The sequence below is a fragment of the Bufo bufo genome, chromosome 3 (assembly GCF_905171765.1).
Source record: "Bufo bufo chromosome 3, aBufBuf1.1, whole genome shotgun sequence".
NCBI lineage: Eukaryota > Metazoa > Chordata > Amphibia > Anura > Bufonidae > Bufo > Bufo bufo.
Genome location: NC_053391.1, coordinates 542,799,706 through 542,813,743, shown reverse-complemented (window position 1 = coordinate 542,813,743; position 14,038 = coordinate 542,799,706). Strand labels below are relative to the sequence as shown.

The 14,038-nt window shown below is 43.2% G+C and overlaps 1 protein-coding gene across 1 annotated transcript in view; it reads left to right on the top strand.

The window, feature by feature from the left end:
- The window catches only part of SUGT1 (SGT1 homolog, MIS12 kinetochore complex assembly cochaperone), a 137,778-nt gene that overhangs the window by 47,708 nt on the left and 76,032 nt on the right, over positions 1–14,038 (top strand). Inside the window, exons 6-8 of the mRNA XM_040425388.1 lie at positions 2,959–3,029; positions 8,535–8,588; positions 12,321–12,340. Of these exons, the coding sequence (XP_040281322.1) occupies positions 2,959–3,029; positions 8,535–8,588; positions 12,321–12,340 (145 nt within the window). The remainder of the gene's footprint in view (positions 1–2,958; positions 3,030–8,534; positions 8,589–12,320; positions 12,341–14,038) is intronic.

Below are 14,038 nucleotides of genomic sequence, written 5' to 3'. Positions count from 1 at the left end.
TGACATCAGATGTGCAGCATTTCATAGGTGTCTTGCATATGTTTTTGGATGAAGTTGCTTCTGCAGGGAGATTTCTATGACCGCCACAGATGCAGAACCTGAGTGGCTGTTGACTGGCCGCTCATATCTACTTCTTAAAAAGTGAATCTGTCAGTTTGTATACCCCCCTCCCAAACCACTTACATGCTCCTAAATAAGGGCTCATTCAGACGGCCGTATGCTGTCCGCAAAAATACTGAATGCTATCCGTTTTTTTGCGGATCCGCAAAAAAAATGAAACATGTCCTATACTTGTCCGTGAAAATCAGGACATGGCCCCATTGAAGTCTATGGGTCCGCAAAAATACTGAATGCTATCCGTTTTTTTGCGGATCCGCAAAAAAACGGATAGCATTCAGTATTTTTGCGGACATCATACGGCCGTCTGAATGAGCCCTAACACATACCCAAAGTCACCTTCCTATGTAATACCAAGCCTGCTGGTACTCCTACATGTACAACAAATTTTGGACCATACACTTTGTAGATGCTCACAATAATCACGCAACACCGTGCACCCGTGATCTTGGATGTGACTGTAATGGCTCATGCATACGGCCACGTGCATTCCACATTTTGCGGAACGGAACGTCCTGCCCTCTATAGAACTGTCCTATCCTTGTACGTAAAACGGACAAGAATAGGATGTGTTTTATTTTTTTGCGTTGCTGCGGAATGGACGTACAGCTGCCGACAGCACACAGGTGTGCTGTCTGTACATTTTGCTGCCCCATTGAAGTGAATGGGTCCACATCTGACTCGCAAAAACTGCGGATTGGGTGCAGACCAAAAATACGTTTGTGTGCATGAGCCCTAAGGGTGAACTCTGCTCCCACACTCTCCTAATGCATAGGCTACCAAAGAGTTAAGCGTCCTCCAAGCACGTCCACATACCACGTTGCCACCACCCTTCATAGCAGATGAGACGCCACACTACAGAACACTCACAGGAATGCACTGGGGCACATTTAGTACAGTGCAGGGATGGCCAACCGGAGGCTCTCTAGCTACAACTCCCACACTGCCCACAGCTATTGGCCTACTGCAGTGCATGGTGGGAGCTGTAGTTTTACTATAGTTGGAGAGCCTCAGGTTGGCCATCCCTGCTATAGTGTCTGCACCTGTTTTTAGACAGTCTTATTTATTTTATTTTTTTCTCATTTAATACTGAAAATGCGCCTGTTTTGGAGGCATTAGTGCCTTGTTCACCTGTTTTTTTTATTTATTTTTTGACTAATTCGGAAGTTTTCTAACTTTTGTGCCTATTTTCCGACCTATTTATGTAGGTGCGCCTTAGGCTACTTTCACACCTGCGTTCGGTGCGGATCCGTCTTGTATCTGCACAGACGGATCCGCACCGATAATGCAAACGCTTGTATCCGTTCAGAACGGATCCGTTTGCATTATTCTTTAAAAAAAAAAAAGTCTTTCCGTTTCCAATTGCACCATATTGTGTCAGTGAAAACGGATCCGTCCCCATTGACTTACATTGTAAGCCAGGACGGATCCGTTTAGCTCTGCATCGTCAGGCAGACACCAAAATGCTCCAGACAGCGTTTTGGTGTCCGCCTCCAGAACGGAATGGAGGCGGAACGGAGCCAAACTGATGCATTCTGAACGGATCCTTATCTATTCAGAATGCTTTGGGGCTAAACTGATCCGTTTTGGGCCGCTTGTGAGAGCCCTGAAACGGATTTCACAAGCGGACCCAGAAACGCCAGTGTGAAAGTAGCCTTATTTTGCGCCTGATTTAGTCGTAAAAACAGTGTAATTTCTACTCCTCTTCAGGGCTGCCATACTTTTATGCTGCTGTTTTTGAGTGGTGAGTTGTGCCACATTTTGCCTACTTTTATGGAGACGTGCACCCAATTTCAGCTCTCTTGCACCACATTTTCATGTGCATGCTAATTATACCAGTATTATGGGGTCATTCTTGTGTAAAGTAGAACTGGCTTAGTTGCCCATAGCAACCAATCAGATTCCACCTTTCATTTTCCAAAGGAGCTGTCAAAAATGAAATGTGGAATCTGGTTGCTATGGGCAACTAAGCCAATTCTACTTTACACCAGTTTGATAAATGACCCCATTAGTGAATATGAACATGTCGTACTGATAAAGAACCACTAGAGGTCAGACTAATGCCAGTACGCCTAGCCTCATTTATGAAGTGCTTGATAAGGTAAAGGTAAAGAAAATGCGAAAGCCTAAAAACAGGCTAGCTTGATAAATGTACCCCACTGTGTTCTAGTATAAGACAAGCAAAACTCTTAGCACACTGACCTTCAATGGTAACACAGCAAAGCAGTACTTGGAGGATGTGGGCATGTTAGAGCAGCAAGGAATGACTAGTACAGTGCTACAAGCTGCAAAAAAGATAATATGGTGTATTATGTCATTTGAAGTACAACCTCTTGTAGGTATCTATGAGATGGATAAAATGACCGGCAATTTATACATGATATTTTACCAACCCAGGCATACCAAACACTAATATAAAATATTAATAATTTTATACAATATGTCATTTGCTAGGTTTCCAATATTCGAAAATCCTGGCGCTTGTGACTAGACATGAGTCTGCGTTCCTTGATCATAAGACCATGTGTTATTTATTACAAAACGTGAATTATGACAAGGTTGTTTTTTGAAGTACGGTATATATTTTTTGGCCTGTGATATATACAGTCCTGTTCACTAGTATGAGGTAGCTGGTGACGGGCTGACTGAAGGAATTCCATTAGCTTCTCTGTCACTTCGAAGCAGCCTCCGTTACCACCTCGGTGATCATAAGCAAACAGACAGCTCGAGAGACCGCTGAGGACAGTGATTGGCTGCAGTGGTCACACTTGTCACATTATAAACAATGTGAACGTTTGCCTTTGCTGTTACTTTCTAATTGTTTGAAACCCACTTTTACAGGGAGGCTGAATTCCACTTAAAGAACTACTCAACTGCACAAGATTCATTTGAACAAGGCCAAACATTGAATTGTGAGTATATGTCTATATTGTGGACTGGTTCTCATCTATTCCTGTGTAGGTTGGATGTATGTTTAGGATGCTTCTGGCAGATTTAGTAATACTGTAGACAGTGTAAAGTGAAACAGGCAGCCTAAAGATGTGCCAAATTTATCATATGCTGGATAAAAAATGGGATACATAGGTAGACTCTTTTGTCTAACGTTACGCCAATGGTTTACTTACTTTGTGACAGAATTTTGTGCCAACACGTCCAAAATGTTGCATGATAGGTAGTGCCCCTTTCCTCTCAGCAAGCTAGGTGCACTAGATATTTCTAAAACTGGTTGTGCCAAATTGGCAAAGTGTTGCAACATTTTACGGCAAAACCTAGGAGCAATTACATTAATCAGTGTGCACCATTGTCTTCGCCTGAACCTGAGGTTTCTTGTATGCCCATAATGTTTTCTGTAGGAAAAGTGGCATAGATTAGGGCTGCAATGAGTACTCGATTAAATCGAGTAATTCAACACAAAAAAATCCTTGATGCAAATTTTTTGCATCGAGGATTCGTTTGTGTCACGTGACCATGGAGCGGGAGTTAAGTGCTTGCTATTACTCCCGCTCTGTGGTCTCCCGCTGGCCCGCAATGCACTTGGAATACTCACCTTTCCAGCAGGGGGCCTCCGGACACTCAACAGCATGTCCATGGTCCCGCGCTGCACTGACCTTCTGACGGACGCACGCACGCCGTGACCTTACACGCTGTGTGACTTCAGTCCCAGAGCAGCACGGAGCGATGAAGTGTCAGCGGCGCCCCTGCTGGAAACGTAAGTTGGTGGGGGTGAGACTATGGCTTGGTGCCTGGAGTGCACAGTGTCATAGCAACCAATGACTGTGCACTCCGGGTGTCAGGCGGAGGGGCAGGAGGGCACAAGGGGGAGCAGAGACTATGACACAAGGGGGAGCAGAGACTATGACACAAGGGGGAGCAGAGACTATGGCTCTGGGGTGAGCGCTGTTGGCACTGGGGGGAACTGATGCACTTGGGCTGATTGCACAGGGGGGAACGAAGGGTGTTGGGGACTGATGGCAGGGGTTCTGATGATTTTTATAAACCTCATGGGGTTTTTTGCCTTCCTCTGCCTTTGATTGACCGTTTTCCATATGAATCAGCAGCAGGTGGGAGGGGAGAGCCAGGAGCTCATGAATATGGTGGCTCGTTCGGCATTTATTCGAGCTGTTTTGCACAAGATTTTAGCAAAATGGCTGGGTCAATAAACAAAATGACCGAAAATTTTTCTAAGGGGATCTGTCACTAGTTTATATTCGAGTGGTTTCGATACCAAATTTTTGATTAGATTTTGATACCATAAAAAATATTGTTATAGTTCGATACCATTCGATACCACGTGAAAAAAATCAAACACCAAAAAAGCCACGTGCATTCCGCATTTTTAAAAAATGGCGAATCGCGCATTTTTTATTTTTTTCTGTTTCGGCATTCACCGCATAGATTTTTTATTTTTTTTCTATATTTTAATAGTTTGGACTTTTTGGACGTGGCGATATGTTTATATATCTTATATGTAAAATTCCTTTTTTCCTTTTCATTTAATAACTATTTCCCCCCTTAGGGGCTAGAACCTGGGATCTTTTCATCCCTTGTCCTATTCACCCTGATAGAGCGCTGAAACATTGTAACTATCAGGATATGTAGCACGGCGCCCAGGGATCTCACTGCACTTGCTATTGTTCCTTGGCACTGCTCCATTCGCCCGCTGTGGCCCCCGGTATTTTCTCCCGCTCTGTATGCTAATTGCTAGCATCGGGGCAATGGGGAGAAGACTGCCCTTTTTCTCAATGGGCGTCTCGTTCTCCCTGGCTGTAGCGCTGTCCAATCGCAGCGCAGAGCGTCACAGCCAGGGAGAAGCTGAGGTTTTTTTTTTCTCCCTGTGATGTTCTGCGCTTTGATTGGACAGCTCTACAGCCAGGGAGAACGAGACGCCCATTGAGAAAAAGGTCCTCTTTAAATCTAAGTATCATGTCTGGAGGAAACCAGGTACAGCTCATCACCTGCACAATCCTGTCACTAAAGTGAAGCATAATGGTGGCAGCATCATGCTGTGAGGGTGTTTTTCATCGGCTGGGACAGAGAGACTAGTCAGGGTTGAGGGAAAGCTGAGTGGAGCAAAGTACAGAGATAATCATAATGAAAACCTGATCCAGAGTGCTCTGGACCTCAGACTGGGCCGAAGGTTTACCTTCCAACAAGACAATGACCCTAAGCACATAGCCAAGACAACACGAGTACCTAAGGCCGAGTTCACACGAACGTGTGTGATGCGGGCCGCAATGCACGATCGCCGGCCGTAGGTCAGCCGCATCGGATCGCGGACCCATTCACTTTAATGGGTCCGCGATCCGCCCGTTCCGCTAAAAGATTGGACATGTTCTATCCTTTTGTGGAACGGAAGTACGGGACGTAACCCCGTAGTGCTTCAGAGGGGTCCCGTCCCGTGCGGCCGTTCCGCGATTCCGGATTTGCGGACCCATTGAAGTGAATGGGTCCGCATCCGTGATGCGGAATGCACACTGAACTGTGGCCGTGTATTGCGGCCTGCAATACGCCCACGGGTCACACGTTCGTGTGAACTAGGCCTAAGGGACATCTCTGTGAATGTCCTTGAGCCCTGACTTGAATTCAATTGAACATCTCTGGAAAGACCTGAAAATGGCTGTCCACCAGTGGTCCCCATCCAACCTGAGAGCTGGAGACGATCGGCTGAGAAAGATGACAGAAAATCCTCAAATTCAGGGGTGCAAACCTTGTAGCATCACTGGAGGCTATAATCGGCAAAGGTGCATCAACTATGTACTGAGAAAAGGGTCTGAATACTTATGTTAATGCAATATTTTAATTTTTCGTTTTCAATAAATTAGTAAAGATTTCCAACATTCTTTAGTTTCTTATTTTGGAGTTTTGAGTGCAGGATGAGGGGGAAATTTTGGCACAGGCACACACAGAGATGCTGCTGCTGGCTCTAGTAAGTTTCCTATCTCACTCCAGTGCTGAATCCACAGCTACATTGCTCATTACTGTTGTATACCTTCTCCATTCGTCAGCACTGAAAGTGTCCTGGGGTAGAATTTCTTCTATGTAAATGATGTTGTGGATGGGAGACAGCAGCTAATCTTTGTCTACTATCTCTACAATTAGACACTGAACCTGCAGACAGGAAACTGGTTAAATGCAGAATACAAGTTATAGAATGGCCAGATATAGTAGCTTATTCTGAAAAGTCACCTGGAACTATAGGTACACTTTTACAATTTTGTAATTGCACTGGTTAAAATAGTATGTTTGTACCATATAACACAAAATCTCCATGGAGGATTTACTATTGTCTTCTGCAGGAGTGCTAGTCATCAGAGATCTGGTTTTGGTGAGAGAGAGCTTTCCAGTGAGCTGTCATTTTGATTTGGGTAGTGAAACACTTTTACAGGATGAGGTGAAGCAATATATTCTCTGTAGACAGTCTAGAGTGATGAAACCAGCTATTGATCCAGTCAGCAGTGTGCCTTCCAGTGTGTGAATTACTGTAATCCCTGATATTCTCATGATTTAGCCTGCTTTTCATGCTATTTAGGTGATGTGCCATACATGTTTATTCACATCTGATGACCCTAAAATATGACAGATTTGTTTTCTCTAAGGATTATTGCGTAGTCAGAATGCACAAAAGACCAGCACTAAATTTGAAATCTATTGTGTGTATCCTATATGAAAATCTACTCTGCAGACCTCCAAATCATTGTTATGAATGTGGGTGTCGTGTGTCTGATGCTTGAAATGAATACACCATTGGGATTGAAAATGGCACCATATGCACAATGGATGTACTGCTGAAAATGTCTGTATGGTGCACCGAGCGGCTCGGGCCTGCTCTTGTGCACTAATTTGCATATGGATTAAAAGACTGTTTTCTCAAGATTGGAGAACTGGTTCTGGCACCTGAACTCCATATATATCTATAGTTGATGATATCTGTTTTTCTGTTATTCTCCATTTCAGCCTTTGGGGGGGGGGGGGGGGGAGAGAAAGAGACAGAATATACTGTTCTTCAATAGGCATCACCTACTTTCAACAGAAAAATGTCTGTATTCATGAACCTCTCTCACATTAATTCCCACATGTGCCAAATCTACGGCCCTCTAGCTCTTCCAAACTACAACTTCCAGCATGCCCTGATAGCTGTAGGCTGTCCAAGCATGATGGAAATTGTAGTTTTTCAACAGCTGGAGGACCGCAGGTTGGGCATCCCCGACCATGTTGGCTCCTTTTGTGGACTGCACGTTTGTAAGCTGTGAACGTTAGTTTCAGATACCTTCAGTTTTGCTGATGTTCTCATCTACCAGGATCTAATGGCAGGAGACACTTGGCAGATCATTATTTACCGTATAGATTTTTACAGGAATAGTCACATTTTGGTTTTCTTGTATTTTTGGAAAAAGGCAGCAGCAATAGTGCAGCCATACCTGACAGTTCATCTTTCACTTCTAAAAAGACAACCAGTTTGGCTACTCTTCCAGTTGTCTCATTTGCCAAAAATAGCTGCCACAACATAATTAAAGTGTTGTGTGCTTTGGCTGATCCCTTTTTGTTAGGAGGGCCTCTTGAAAACAAGCTATTCACAGGGTGCCTCACTGCTGAGATCCCTGGCAATCAGCAGTGATCTATGAGAGAAGTCAGCAGCAAGCGTGCAGATCTTTCCATTATACCTGATCTCTGAGTAGGCTTCACGAGGGGTTTTGGCTCACAATAAGTGATGGAAATAACTAATCAAATAACTGAAGTGTGAACTCAGCCTTAGTCCTGACAGCTCCAGCACATGCTGATGAGTCCTGATATTCATAATCTCCTTGTTCCTACTGCGATCTGCGGCAGGAGAGCAGGGAGAGCTGGAAGCTCATGAAGATTAGGACTCTGTGGTATGCACTGGAGCTGTTCAGTACAAGATTTTAGCAGAACATCTTTTTGCTAAGAGGAATTATCACTAGTTTATGTTGCCCTTATTTAGGAGAGTATAAACTGGTGACAGATTGCCTTAAAGGGGTTCTCCGGGAATAAGGACATTTTAGCTAGTGCCTGCAGCCTGCCACCCTAAACTGAAGATTCATACTTACCCACTCCCCGCTGTGCTGGTCCTCTGCACTGCCTCTGTAGGGCCCATGTTCCAGCTCCCGCAGTGTTGACATCTGGTGCAGCTTGGGCATAGTCACATGCTCTGCTGCAGCCAAAGCCGGCTTCAGAGGGGATGTGCTGCTTGTGACCATACTGTCAACACTGGGGGGGACTAGGATGTGGACACAGCTGAGGACTGTAGCAGTGGGGGGCAGGTAAGTATGAATCTTCAGCTTAGGGAGGCAGGCTGCAGGCACTTGCTAAAAGGTCTTTATTCCCAGATAAGCCCTTTTAAGGTATACAAATATCAAAAGCTTAATGTTTGCTAATTGTTCAAAAACTTCTTCCTTTAGCATCGGAGTCATCATTTTCTTCATGGATCAAGAAGTGTGAAGAAATGTTAAGCAGTAAGTAACAAGGTTTGGCATCCAAATCTTCTCCTTAAGGCCTCATGCACACGACCGTATGTATTTTGCGGTCCACAGAAAAAAAACGGATCCTCAAAAAATACAGATGATGTCCGTGGGCATTCCGTATTTTGCGTAATGGAACAGCTGGCCTAGAACAGTACTATCCTTGTCCGTAATGCAGACAATAATAGGACATGTTCTATTTTTTTGCAGAGAGGAAATACGGAAACGGAATGACACTGAGCACCTTCCGTTTTTTTTTGCGGACCCATAGAAATGAATGGTTCCGCATACGGTCTGCAAAAAAAAAAAAAAAACGTAACGGACATGGAAAGAAAATATGTCTGTGTTACCTCTGGGTGCATGCTGGCTGGCATGTTTTGTGTTCGGTAATAAGATCTGTTGGAATTGGGGTAACATATTGTTTAACACCTCAAAGGGGTTTACCTCATTAACAACATTTATCGCTTATCCACAGGATAGGTTATAAATGTATGATCTGACCTCTGGGGGCCCCACCAATCACGAGCACAGGGATCCCTGAGTCCCTAATGTCTAGTATGAATGGAGCAGTGGCACGTATGTGTCACCATCATTACGTCCACTTAGATTAGTCCCATAGAAGTGAATGGAACAGTGGTCACACGTGCACTTCAGCTCCATTCGCACAATGGACTCGGGTGAAATATGTTTTTAATGGGGAAAATCCCTTTAATTACCAGTAGTTTGGGCTTCAGCATTTTACCCGCTTTCCTTTTTATGGCCTCTTTTGACTAAGAGGTGCGGGATAGACCTGATCTGTGCATTACACCAAAAAATCATCTGTGTGCATTATCGTCTGTAGCCCAGCTTGCAGCCGCTTTGTATGTTACCACCCACCGTACGCCCGTTTAGCAGACGCGGTTACAATGATTTGCATATGGGCATCCGATTAGTTGTATCAGGAAATAACTAGATAAGATTGAAAAAGTTTAATAGTGTGCCGGGCTGAAGTTTTCCTTGTACATTTTTGTAAGCGTAGGTAGAAAAAATTCTTTCTCCAGCGTCTATAGAAAACATTAATGTAGATCTCCACCGAAAACGACTTATGTATTACAAGCCTTTACTCTTTCGTACTCATAGCTATAAGTGAAGTATGCTTTGGAAATGCACATTTTCTAATTTTCCAATAGTTTCAAATAAACCTTGGATGTTTTTAAACTTTTCTGTGGATGTTAGAAGAACACTTTTTTTTTCTTTATTTTTTTTTTTTCTTGCTGCTTCTAAGGCTACTTCTACATCTGCGTTTTCAATTCCGCTGTTGAGATCTGTCATAGGAACTTAATAGCGGAAGAAAACCCTTCAGTTTTGTCCCCATTCATTGCCAATGGGGACAAAACTGAACTGAACGAAACTGAATGTACTAAAATGCATTCCGTTCCATTTGGTTGGGTCCCCATCGCGTTTTTCTGTCCGCGATGTGGTGCGGAGCAAGACGGATCTGTCCTGACACATAATGTAAGTCAATGGGGACAGATCCGTTTTCTCTAACACTATATATACATAGTGTGTCAGGACAGATCCGTCATGGCTATATAAGACATAATACAACCAGATCCGTTCATGACGGATACATGCGCTTGTATTATTGTAGCGGAAGCATTTCTGCAGATCCATGACGTATCCCCAAAAAACACTAGTGTGAAAGCAGCCTAACAAAGGCACCCATGCTTGCTATGGTTATCTGCCTATTACCTGTCAGTGTAATGTAGTGTAAGAGATTGCCGTTTAGAAAAAACAAAACAAAAATTCTTTCATAGGTTTTTTTTTTTTAAACCCCACCCAAAAAATACACTATCATAAAGGATTTGAAAATATTTTATTCTTTCAAAATGCATATTTGCTACAAATAAAGATCACTTATTAATTATACTGCATAGTTTATAGAGTTAAAAAACACAAAAATAATGACCATATAATGTTTTTTTTTTACCACCTCACCAAAAAAAAAAAAACTGTTAAAAGCTACCATAATTGATAAATGATATTTATTCCAAAATGATACCAATGAAAACTGCAATGTCTAAGGCCTCGATCATATGTCCGTGAAAAAATTAATGCGTGTTTCATCCGTGAAGGATCTGTGCTTGGTCTGTGCTTCCTGTTTTTGCCCTCCGCATGTCATCCGTATTCGACGTACACTGCTCAGCTGAAAATTACTTTCCAGAGCACCTCATGTCAGTGAAAAACAGACCAAACACTGATGCCATCCGTGTTAGGGTCCATTCACACTTGCGTTTTGGCTTTCAGTTTGTGAGATCCGTTCAGGGCTCTCACAAGCGGTCCAAAGCGGATCAGTTTTGCCCTTAATGCATTCTGAATGGAAAAGGATCTGCTCAGAATGCATCAGTTTGCCTCTGATCAGTCTCCATTCCGCTCTGGAGACGGAAAAATGCTGCTGTCTGCTTTACGAAACTGAGCCAAACTGGACAATAGAAAACGGATCCGTCTCCCATTGACTTTCAATGGAGTTTATGACTGATCAGTCTTGGCAATGTTACAGATAATACAAATAGATCCGTTCATGACTGATGCATGCGGTTGTATTATTGTAATGGATCCGTTTTTGCAGATCCATGACGGATCCGCCCAAAACGCGAGTGTGAAAGTAGCCTTATGTCAGTGATTTTTCACACACTCAGATTTCAATGGTCATGTTTTGCCCACATTATGGACCTAAGGCTTTGTTCACATCACTTTTCACCCTTACCGTTCTCCTGCTCCGTTTAGGAGCAGGAGAACGGAAGGGACGGATTCAGCACATAACTGAGCCGAACAGAACCTAAGGACCCCATAGACTATAATGGGGTCCGTTAGGTGTTCACTCAGAAGAAGATTTTTGAAGCAGAGACAAAAGTCCTGCATGCACTACTTTTGTCTCCGCTCCAAAATCTTTTGAATGGAAACCTAACGGACCCCATTATAGTCTATGGGGTCCGTAGGTTCCATTTGGCTCAGTTATGTGCCAAATCCGTTCTTTCTGTTCTCCTGCTCCTAAACTGAGCAGGAGAACGGAAAGCCTGAACGGTGACGTGAACGAAGCCTAAATGCTGTGTTTTTTTTTTGTTTTTTTTTTTTTTGTTTCTTTGTCACTGACCGATGGTCAGTAAAAAAAATAAAATACAGATTTGTGAATGGACACATTAAAGAGGACCTTTCACTTGTAAAAACTATGTGAACTAAGTATGCTGCCATGTAGAGCGGTCGCCCGGGGATCTCACGGCACTTACTATTATCCCCGGGCGCCGCTCTGTTCTCCCGTTATGCCCTCCGGTACCTTTGCTCCTTAAGTCATAGTAGGCGGGTCTTCCCTTGTCCTGTGGGCGTCTCCTTCTCCTAGGCTGCAGCGCTGGCCAATCACAGCACACAGCTCACAGCCTGGGAGAAAAAAACCTGTAAATGTAAACGTGGCCTTATGCACACCCAAACGGTGCCACTGAAAAATATAACTCATCCCACGAAAAAAAGCTTTTATAGCACTGCAAAAAAATAAGTGTTATGGATCTTAAAATGCAAAAATAAAAAGCTGAAATTGCTGGATCCTAAATTGCCAATATCGATATCTCTTCAAGGGTGTTAAAGCTGCATACTGTGATTGATTTAGAGGTTTGCGCATAATAGTAGTAATAATTTATTATTCATAAACCAATTGTTTGTGTAGTGACAATTTTGTATTTTGTTTGTTCCTAGGTTCGTCATGTCCTGAATTGGTAAGAATTGTTGCATTGCTCTATGTACCCCTATAAACCATGACATACCGGAATAAACAAGACTGTAACTACAGATCAACTTTTTCAGAGTCTCGCTGCACTGCTCTGAGTGCTGTGTAAGGGTAGCAAGTAACAGACCAGTGACACAGAGCTGTTGTCCCCTCACACTTCGGGGTCTCCATGTTTTCGTGTGTGATGCAGCTTGAGCTTGTCTGCCCTCTCTGCCTCGTCTGTCCTCTGTCAGCTCTTACATGCAGAATGCAGGGAGACCAGTTCGAAGCTACATCCCTCAGAACTATACTGTAGAGTCGGCACACACAGTACAGGCAGGCAGTGTGAGTCAGGAGCTTTATACAACTGCAGCGAATCACTGGTCAGCCAGGTTCATAGGTACAAATCTGCTGACAGATGCCCCTTAACCCGTAGAGGACCTGACCCTACATGTACAGCGCAGATGTCCGTGACTTAAGGACCAGCGTCGTTTATGTACAGAGCGGTGATCGGGTGGGTGCAGGAGCTGCGGCCCGCGCCGATCGCGGCAGGGGTTCGGAAGTCACTGATAGCCGGACCCCTGCTGCATGCATCGGTGAAAACACTGATGCCAACGCATTAACCCTTGATGTGCCATCGGGTCCCCGCGCTGCTGTGATTGGTACCCGATGGCATGGAAGGCAGCCCGTTGCCTTACTTGGGGATCGTGGCTGCCTTGCGGGAGAGCCTGTGAGATCCAGCCCCCTGGATCTCACAGGCAAGCAGGCTGTAAAGGTAAAAAAAAAAGAAAAGTAGACATATCTGGTATCGCCTCGTCCATATTGACCGTCTCTTTAAATATATCACATGACCTAACCCCTCAGATGAACACCATAAAAATATTAAAACTGTGTCAAAAAAGCCATTTATTGTCACCTTATATCACAAAAAGTTTAATAGCAAGCGATCAAAAAGTCATATGCACCCCAAAATAGTACCAATCTAACAGTCACCTCATCCCGCAAAAAATGAGCTCCTACCTAAGACAATCGACCAAAAAATAAATAAAAACTATGGCTCTCAGACTATGGAGACACTAAAACATCATTTTTTATTTTTTTTAAAAATGATATAATTGTGTAAAACTTACATAAATAAAAAAAAGTATGCATATTAGGTATCGCCGCATCCGTAAGAACCTGCTCTATAAAAATATCACATGACATAATCCTTCAGGTGAACACCGTAAAAAAATAAACTGTCAAAAAAGCCATTTTTTTGTCACCTTACATTACAAAAAGTTTAATAGCAAGCGATCAAAAAGTTATATGCACCCTAAAATAGTACCAATCAAACCAACATATCATACCGAAAAAATGAGCCCCTACACAAGACAGTCACCGAAAAAAAAAAATACGGCTTTCAGAATGTAGACACTAAAAAATCTTTTTTTTTAAAAATGCTTTATTATGTAAAACTGAAACAAACAACCAAAAAAAGTCATATTTGGTATTGTCGCGTCCGTAACAACCTGCTCTATAAAAATCGAACCAAAATGATCTAACCAGTCAGATGAATGTTGTAAATAACAAAAAATAAAAACTGTGCCGAAACAGCTATTTTTTGTTACTTTGCCTCACAAAAAGTGTAAAATAGAGCAACCAAAAATCATATGTACCCTAAAATAGTACCAACAAAACTGCCACCTTTTCCTGTAGTTTCCAAAAT